The sequence below is a fragment of the Cryptomeria japonica genome, chromosome 6 (genome assembly GCF_030272615.1).
Source record: "Cryptomeria japonica chromosome 6, Sugi_1.0, whole genome shotgun sequence".
Classification (NCBI taxonomy): Eukaryota; Viridiplantae; Streptophyta; class Pinopsida; order Cupressales; family Cupressaceae; genus Cryptomeria; species Cryptomeria japonica.
The window spans coordinates 211,118,066-211,128,232 of NC_081410.1; the positions used below are offsets into that span (position 1 = coordinate 211,118,066).

Sequence of the window (10,167 nt, forward strand, 5' to 3'; positions counted from 1 at the left end):
TCTCGACTAGGTGGTGCTTTTATCACAGTTATAGTGCCTCCTTTTCTTTTGTATTGAAGCCGTTTTTTCTTTTCTTAAGAGAATCTCTTAATCCCTTTTTTTTTGGTTGTTTAAATTAAGCTTATATATTTTTAAAAAATTATATAAAATTTACTGGATATTTTTAAGAAGAATGTGATATATAGGGAGACTTTAGATAGATTATTAAATCTTCTATAAGATTATTCACGTTTGTCATGCAGATTATCAAAATTTGACCTACATACATTATGTAAGACCTTAATAAAATAGAAAATAATTGAATATGATTAAGAAAATAAGTCCAATACACATTATATGTTTAAACATCATGCAATCACAATCCAAATCATACACATTCTTGAAGGTCTAAACCAAATCATAGCTGAAACTAAGCTCTATAATTATTTTTAATTTGTCCATCTGAAATTACAAACCCCTACTCATTCATGAAGATGTAAACATGAGAGCTAAAAATAAGCTCTTTTAATAGTTCACAATTTTCTCTATGTCAACTACAAATTGCCACAACGCAATCCATACACATTCTTTAAGGACTTGATCAAACAATCAATAACCAAAAATTAGTTTCATAATTGTTGACATTGTACACATTCCCTTATGCCTCGCAGAAATAAAAACCCCTGCATCCAATCCCCATTCTTTCTTTAAACCTCACCAAAAAACTCAAGCAAAGATTAGAAAGAAAAAAATGTTTGTAGTTTCAATTGCTTATGTAGAAACTTGTACATAAGTGGTTAAAAACTAAATAAGCATATCAACTTTATTAAATATAATAAAATTTCAACAAATAGTGAAGAGATCTTGTAGAATGACCAATATGTGAAAATTATGAATAACAATTCAAAATTGAATTACATATATGCTTTTCAAAAGTCAAAAGAAATACTTACCATCACATAAATGGAAGTTGTTGCTCCATCCAAAAATACTAGTAAAACTTGTGACACTGGTTATAGTAAAAATAGCTACAGGACCTACTACAAGATAAGAGAATGACCAATCAAGAACATCAACAACCAAAGGACCTATGAAGCATTCACTTTAAAAAGACAAGTAAAAAATGGTGGTAATTGCTAGGACCTTCAAAGATATTTTCAATACATAGCTACTACAAGAGATGTACCTAAAATTATGAATGCAAAATCAAGAATCAACCTCACTAAATACAATATCGTCACCTAACTACAAGTAGTAGAATTAAAATTATCATATCATTCATATGATTAAATTATATTAACCCAAAAATGTCTATCAGAAATTATAACTCTCCTTCAAAGAAAGAGAGTATTGCATTTCCTTATTTGACACCAAATCACTATAAAGCTAGAATAGGTATCAATACATCCAAAACAAAGTATAAATATAATCATATAGAAAATTTATGATGCAGTAATTAAAATATTTGTCAAATTAGAGAATTCATTATGTACATCATAATAATAATCCATCAACACTAATACAGTCTATATAACCTAATCCAATATTTTGCAAGGATGCCCACACCTTATCAATACTATCACCAATCATATTCTGGACCATGAAACATCTTGCTATGGCTTGTGAATCTGTGATGGGAAAACATTAACTCGTACTCAATCAAAATTGGCACATCATCATGTACAAATCACATGGGCAAACATCAATTACAAATGCCACAACCTTCATCAAGGCATGATTTAGGACTATTTCTTTCTAGAAACAATATTATTATGAAAAAGAAAATAAATCAACACCCCACTTCAATTAATTATTGATTAGACAATCAATAAGTATTTTTATTATCCTTGGATTGACTTGTTATGTGGAATTTTCAATTCAATTATAATAAAGATTATATAGAGTAAACAATGATAGCCTTTATGACAAAGATACTTCAAGATGTCTAAAATATAGGGTTAAACAACAACAATCCATAACTTTAAAAGGTAAGCACTACAATGTCCCAATTATCTTTACTCATTTACTTCATAGATATACATATTATTGAAATATAATGTTTTGTGAAATTATTGTTTAACTAATAAAATGCATAAAGAAAAGGAAAATTAACAAGGTAAATAGAATCACTATTATCATAGATTTCATATAATTGCTTTCTTGTTTTTAAATTTATATAAAAAATTCCTTCTAATTTTAAATTTGACTGATCCATAGACTTAATTATATTGGTTGAGAGGGGTTGGTGCACATTGAAAGGGAGCCAATTTAAAAAATTTGGTGTTAACATTTGAATGACATATGCGAAATATGTATCAAATATAAATTTATGCATAAAATGGTGAACCTTACATATTTCATTCTTACAACTACTTGACTAGAAAGTAGTTGAGGTCACCAAAGAGGGCCTTAATTGAACATTACTTGGAAGAAAGTGATTCATTTGTTAGAAGAATATTTTTAACTATGACAAGATGGGAACATACATTTCTCATTCAATTTATTTCTATTTATTTTAGGATTAGAAGTTGCACATTTATATATTATTTATATTATCAAGTATATATATAAGCTAACAACAATGTTTAAACATTTGAATAAAACAGTTGTAAGATTGTGCAAACTTAACACAATTTTTTTTTTTTAAACATAATATTTTACTATATATCTTTATTTGCAATGCATTAAATTGTCTTATGTTTCATGGGGAGCTAAGTTTTGACTATTATTGTTTGCATATTTATAAGACGATAGATAACTATACACATCTTTTGTATATCAATGAATATATTATGTTAAATTATGATTGACTCTTTGTTATATATTTATTGATTCTTTATATCTAAATAATAATAAGAACAATATATTTTATTAATAAAATATGCCAACTATTGAACATGCACTCACATACTCAATCCTTTTTCATACCAACCCAAAGAATCTTTAGTTTTTATATGTTTAAAAAAAAGGGACTTATTGATGAGAATGAGAAATTAATAAATTTAATACAATGATTAGAAAACTTTTGGATGTATTCTTATTTCTTCCCTCATGCTAGCATATTCATAGCTATATTTAGGTACCATTCTTTTGCATGCAATGAGATTAAATCACAATGAATTTTTTTATGATGAATTAGGTTAATGTGTGTCATAACTCTCATACTATTTATTAGATTAGTATTCATATCTAGTTATATACATGATAAAGCACATATGGTTTCATTCATTGATTTCCTACTATTTTAAAAACTATAGAATGCTTCAACTAAATAAACAAATCAAGTACAAAAAAAAAGTTTAAACCATCAACTGATTGAATCAAGATTTTTAATAATGCCCACAAGGACAAACATTCTATGGAACCATTGGATAATCAACCATAGGTAATAAGCACAAAATCCTAAACAAGCAAATGAACCTCACAATGCCTAGTGATCTCACTTTTCTTTTAGATCTTGGTTTCTTTACTATGGATATTTATTGGATAATCTATAATTTTTGTTATCATTTCTTCTTTAAATAGGACATTCATGGAGCCAACATTCAAAATCTCAATATAATTGGCTCTACTATCCATGATGTGGTATCATTACATCTCCACTAGCTCCAACGTGCAACAATATCATATTCTATCTTCCGAGTCTTCTTTAGGTATTTGTCATCTTTCAATTTCATATCTAAGATGGTGCAAACTATTCCTTCACTAAGCCATTAATATTTTCACTTTCTATTTTATTGTCACTCCTATATAGTTCTTTAATGTGTGGTCATATGAAGAATCAAATTTCTTCATATAGAATTCTCTTTTTCTCCCAAGTATATATATGCACCTTGATAACTTCCTAGAAGAAAATCAAGATTGAAAGATAGTCAAATGCATTAACAACTATATATGGAAATTTATTTGTGAAGACAATTTTTGCATAAGAGTTGCATATATAAATACATCATTTTGAGAGTTTGAAATATAAGGATCACACATTGAAAGAGTATAAAAATAACAAAATAATTCCTCTTCTCACATAAATTAGTCATCAATCCTAATCTAGTATAATAAGGCATCAACAACAAATGAAGTGGCCTTCATTATTAATTTCACAATTAAATGTCATCACAAAGGCATATGTCATTTATAATAATACATATACTTTTATCAAACATAAACAACATTTAATCATTAGCTTGACATCATTCATTTCCACCACGTACATTAGAGTCATCACCACCTTCATCACTTTTTACTATTGTTTACTCAACCTAGGAGCTTCACTAAGGTTTGTTAACAAAGTTTCATATCTCAAACTCTTGCATAGTAGGTTCTTATTGATTTTATTTAGAACTTCACCATTATCCTTACACTAAATATATACATGACGGGATGTTTTTCTATATTATCAAAGCATTTTTTCTTCTTGGTATGAAATCACAACTTTATGAAAAAAATTCTCTATGTGAACTAAATATTTGGTGTGACCCTATTTACAAGCCATCAATAGATAGACAAATTTAAATGGGCATTGACATGGATATAAATTTTTTACCATTACAATGTACCCATGTGCCATTTTGAGGTGTATGTGAATTCCTTAATGATTGTACACCTCAAGGTATGTAACACTCACAAAGATGCATGCAAAGAAATTATTCAAATACAAAAGAATACATAATAGTGTTTGTATAAAGTGATGGATCCTACAAGATTTTGTTATATAGGTTCATTCTTTATCATGCATTCTCCATGGATAACTACAAAGAAAGGAAAAATATGCATCAAGTAGCTTCTATAGCACAAGTAGGAGCAATACAAAGTAAACCTCAATGTCAACAATCAAAGAAGATTCCTCTATATAGAAAGTGGTAATGATCTTCTCACTAGGTGATAAATGAATTACAAGGCACATGAAGCATAAGGCATGTGATGTACTAAAGATGAGCTCTTGTGCACTGAAAACAATAGAATATACCTCTTAGAATGGGTTCTATTTATTTAAGATACATGAAATTGTAGGAGAGGTGGAAACAACTTGCTAGGCATGTAGGCATGTAAATGTAAGACAACCAATTACGACTTCAAAATTGAGTTGAATGAAAGTGTTTCACCTCCTTGTGATCATGGCTCCAAAACCCATAGCCTCTGCACAATATTAATCATTTCAAAAGTGTGATCTAATAAAAAGCTTTATAAAATCGATGCTTATGGATATACCTCATTTATGTTTGTTTTGCATAAGCATTCATGGCAGTAACTAGAATGGTTGCCAACATATACAGTTACTTGCTCATCAGTGGAAATAAATGGAGAGGCATAAGCAATATACGCTATAGACCAACTTCTCATTTAAGATTTTCTGATAAAATGCGCTTCCTCCGTATGTGAAAGCAAAAATCCTATCTTGTAAAATCCTCTGCGCAAATGGAAGATAGGCGCAGTTTTGATGGATTGGGCAGGAATGAATTTTAAACTTGGCATGATATCATGAAACTGCGGATAGTATTGATGTCTGGGCACTGTCGCATTGTCACAGGATGAGTACTAACAAATGATGTGATACTACTGTAGGACAAATAGCGCAAGCCACTGTTACAAAACAGAACGGAAATGGGAAAGGCAAAAAAAAAAATTGATTCGTCAGAGCTTAGTGTGTGTTAGGGGAAGAGCACCAGTAGTTGTCATAGCTAATTTCGTGTGCCCACAGATTTCAATCGATACATCAGATTTTTTTTTTTAGTTGTCTTCGTATGCAACTTAACTACTTATAGCTATTGGTCTGGCTTCTAGGTAGTAATGATGCACGCTGTGGAATCAATTATACGCACAAAGGTCAAAAAGTACACATTTCAAAGTGTTGCCTGACACCTAACTAAAGATGTTCGAGTAACCAACTCAAAATCGCTAGTACTTGTTGACAAATGTCCCAATAGTGGTGCACAAATGTTCCAATAGTGGTACACAAATGGGACAAATGTTCTAATAGTTGTGTACAAATGGACCAATTAATTACAAAAAATGATCAACTATTGGTACAAAACAAATTTATTAATGGTGTTTTCACTATGACGGTTATTGGGGGATCAACATGACAATAAGGTGACAGTTATTGGAACTATGTTATCTATTGATGCTCTTCCCCTACTTAAGCCAGCCCTACAAGTTATGTTAATGATAGAAATAATGAAGAGTATCGGTCACACTCTTTATCATTAAAATGATTAAATAGAAAATCTAACAAGCAATGACTTGTAGTTGGTTTTGATATATTATCATAATGTTTTTAAAATAATGTTGTAATATTTGTAGCACCCATTGACATATTGTGATGATTAAATTGTGTTGTCATTGTTCTTCTCATCACAATTCAAATCCAATAATAACTATTTAAAATAACATTAAACAAATGATAGTACTACTATTAAAAACATAATACATGAAATAAAATAATATAAATTATTTTAAAATTATATAAGAATAATACATTAAAATATATCTTATTATTTATAATATCATAAAGAAATTATAATATTATTAAAAAGTTATATACATTAATATATAATTATAAATATATTTAAATTATTTATAATTTATATCTTTGAATATAATCTCATCAATATTAATAAATTTCATTACTTTTTAAATTATTTTTTATAAAAAGTATTAAAAGTCTTTTCAACTAAACATGTATATAATAACTTCAAAATTATAAATATATGATTAAAAATCAAAATATTAAAAATTTAATCAACATATAATTTTATTTATTCATTTATAAATACAAGTTGAAACAAGATGACAAATGAAAAACCTAATTCCGAACATGAATGAATATAACACTTCTCTTTATGATCATCGAATCATTTGGAAACACTTTTACTTGTATAAAATATATTGCACATCCTAAAAAATTTGGCCAGATGTATTTCTTGACATATCTCAACAGGTCATTATCATGACCAAATCGAAATGACATAATTTATTTTATCATGTACAATCAATCATCTCTGGGAGACACCAATGCAAGACTCTCGTGAACTTCCCATATCTGGTTATCTATCTCTTATCCACACTCAGGTAACGTACCGCAACTATCCATCCTTGTTCTACCTACCTTTTTGGTTTTTGGATGGTTAGATGAAACTACTTGAAATTATATTACATTACATTTCATTTACATCTTTTCCGTCATTGAATTCTGTCTACTTTCATAATAATCCGCTTCCTTTCTCCAGGAATTTGCGGCTTGATAATGGAGGTAGTTGTGGTTAAACTGTGCTGCTTGCGTCCATGCGAAGAAATTGCTTTAGCCATTCAGCAGATAGCTTCGGATATCTGCTCTGAGAAAGCTTATCCACATAATATAGCCCAAATCTCTGTGTGTACCCAAATCGCCACTCAAAATTGTCAAGAAGAGACCAAATGAAGTATCCACGCACATCTGATCCATTCCTGCCATAAACAAACACACCACCTCAATTTCAATAAACATCCCATATTATTCTAAACATAAACCAAATACAAGGTAAAATGCTCTTTACGAGAATCACCTGATTGCCTTTGCCAAGTAATTCAAGTTATCGCTGTGAAAATGTATTCTCCTCACGTCTTCCAAAGCTTCCTGTAATGTGGCAGAGGAGGTCTTGGATTCTGCATACCCTGTTCAACCATTTACAGACAAGATTTCAGGACATCTTATCTTTTAGATATTGTTTGTTGTGGAGCACTCATATTTGAAAAGATGGATAGACGGAATAGTTTACCGTTTTCTGTGATGAAAATAGGAGGCTTGTTGTAGATTTGTGTTACATATTCCACCATATTCTGAATTCCACGAGGCACAACATATAAACCGTCCATTCCTGTCTGAAGGCAAGTAACAAATTCATATCAGACTTTTGGCCATATGTAGCTACACCACAACCTAGGAAAGAGCATTGTGAACTTCTTACTGGTTCTCCAATGGGAATTCCTTGTCTTTCGCCGGTCAAATAAACCATGGAGTCCGCATAGAATCGCGTAGTGGAGTCGAGGGAAGGAGTAGGGGTAGTGCTTGCATACAAGGTTGTGTAGTGGTTTATGCCGATGAAATCGAATGATCCTGCAAGCTTCCCAGATATTTCTGAATCAATAGTTGGTAGGCGCAATCCCAGTCGTTCACGCATTTCACTAGGATAATTTCCCAGAACAACTGGGTCCAGAAACCTGCATTCAATTTAAGAGCTTGCAATGGTCATCCGTCTGAAATAGTACCACTATTTCTCTATAGCACCCATATAAGTCTGATCTGAATAAAAGGCATTGTATGCAATATGTAATGAGCAAACGAGAATCTCAATTTGAATTACAATCATTGTTTCGAATACCCACCATCGGATATTGAATGTGAGAATTCTGTCGACAGCTGCTCTGTCATCAGGAGTGTCTTGAAAGGGTTCATACCATGGTGCGCTAACCACAAATCCAATAGATCCTCCTTGAATTTTCTGAAAATTATCTCAAATGTGTTAAGAATGAATTAAGATTCAAGAACGACTAAGAAAATTAATTTACATATGGTAGACCCGAAATTAATGAAAATTACCTGATATTTGGTCCTGTATGTGTTGACTGCATCTGCATGGGCGAGCAAAACATTGTGTGCAGCAACATATGGCTCAGACAAGGAATTTCCAGAAACACACTTTCCCAAAGGCATTGAACACCTTGTAGGAGGAAATAATCCAACGGTATAACCCAGTGGAACAAAAAGATTTGGTTCGTTCATTGTAGCCCAGTACTTTACCCGGTCACCAAAGGCTTTGAAACAAATATCCGCGTAGGCTTCAAAGTCCGTTCTGCACACAAGCAAGTCAATATATGTAAGCGGCTTTCAGCATTGAACGAATTTGTTTTACTGTTTAAATGGTGAAAACAGATGAGAGAGAAATGTTAGGGACTGCATACACTATATGTGGACTGAGCCATCCACCGTAGGAGTCTTGAAGTGCATTTGGAAGGTCGAAGTGGAATAATGTAACAAATGGTTGGATACCATTTTGAAGAAGAGCATTGATAAAATTATTGTAGTACTCAATCCCAGCCTGGTTGATTTTACCTTTACCATCTGTAAACATAGCAAAGGATCTTTCAAATTATATTGTCATTGTTCAATCCTCTAATCATCAAACTTTGAAGTGGAGAAACAAAGAGCAATGTACCTGGAAGGATTCGAGACCAGGATATGGAGAATCTATAAATGTCTATCCCAAGTGACACCATGAGCTCGATATCTTCCTGTTTTTAGCAATCATGGTCACTAAACATACAGCTGATAGAATTGAAGATCATAAACAGATTGAACAGATGATTATTGTGTACCAGATATTTGTGATATTGATCATCCGCTACGTCTCCATTGCTTCCATCTTTTATACTCCCTGTATAATTCAAGTTGATTGACAGCACCAAATCTATCTCAATAAACAGTTATAAAAGCGCACTGAAACATATTGAAGGAAAAGTATAGAGATCAAACCTGGTGAATGTGTGAAGGCATCCCAGTTGCTGAGACCTTTACCTCCTTCTCTCCAAGCACCTTCATACTGTTTCAGCAATGAAGAGCATCAGAAAAAGGCTTTGAGTATTAGACAACAATAAGTGAGCATTCATAAGGCAAGATGTGAAGATGAAGAAACCTGATAGGCAGAGGAAGCAGTTCCAAACTTGAAATTCGGGGGAAAGTCGTTCCTGTCGAGCCCAACACTCGTGGAGACAATGCTAAATAACAAGCAGAGAAACAAAGTTTGAATCATTTCCATGTTTTCTGCCAAAGCAGATGCGATCTCAATCTCACTGAGATATACAATGCAGAGAAAGAGAATTATATACAGTAGAGAGTAACTATTCAATAGATTTGGAACTTGCGAAGCAAGGCTGAGTACTTTATTCAGTAGTCGGTGGGGATTGAGACCGAGTTCATTACTTGTCAGCGCATTAGTAAGATGGGCCCGGTTCAAACCGACCCTATTTTGGGAGGCGTGAAGAGGACATTTAAGTTTTGTGCCTTGTGACACAAATTCCTTGTGCTTAAATTCGATTTTTGTTAGCAAGACGATCAATGAAATGTTGCTTAATTGCGAAAAGTAAAAGGTGTCACCGACGAATCCCACGCTCACAACGTGGAAATTTTGATTCGGGCCTGTGAAGTTTAAAGAA

The 10,167-nt window shown here is 31.8% G+C and overlaps 1 protein-coding gene across 1 annotated transcript; it reads right to left on the reverse strand.

The window, feature by feature from the left end:
- Positions 1 to 6,874: 6,874 nt before the first annotated feature.
- LOC131050955 (coniferin beta-glucosidase) lies at positions 6,875 to 9,788 on the reverse strand. Its single transcript, XM_057985278.2, has 11 exons — positions 9,648 to 9,788; positions 9,488 to 9,554; positions 9,331 to 9,389; positions 9,171 to 9,246; positions 8,917 to 9,076; positions 8,555 to 8,807; positions 8,341 to 8,456; positions 7,923 to 8,175; positions 7,734 to 7,836; positions 7,521 to 7,629; positions 6,875 to 7,422 (listed from the first exon to the last, which is right to left on the reverse strand). The coding sequence occupies exons 1-11, from the start codon at positions 9,768 to 9,770 to the stop codon at positions 7,239 to 7,241; spliced, it is 1,503 nt and encodes a 500-aa protein (XP_057841261.2). The 5' UTR covers positions 9,771 to 9,788; the 3' UTR covers positions 6,875 to 7,238.
- Between the last annotated feature and the right edge of the window lie 379 nt (positions 9,789 to 10,167).

What these genes read in the sequence shown, in the direction of transcription:
- LOC131050955 (XM_057985278.2), bottom strand. Translation starts at nt 9,770, where the DNA reads ATGGAAATGATTCAAACTTTGTTTCTCTGCTTGTTATTTAGCATTGTC. An exon ending in CTCACATTCAATATCCGATG is followed by an intron (nt 8,176 to 8,340) that starts GTGGGTATTCGA and finishes AATTGAATGCAG; the next exon opens with GTTTCTGGACCCAGTTGTTC. An exon ending in GAATTCCCATTGGAGAACCA is followed by an intron (nt 7,837 to 7,922) that starts GTAAGAAGTTCA and finishes ACTTGCCTTCAG; the next exon opens with ACAGGAATGGACGGTTTATA.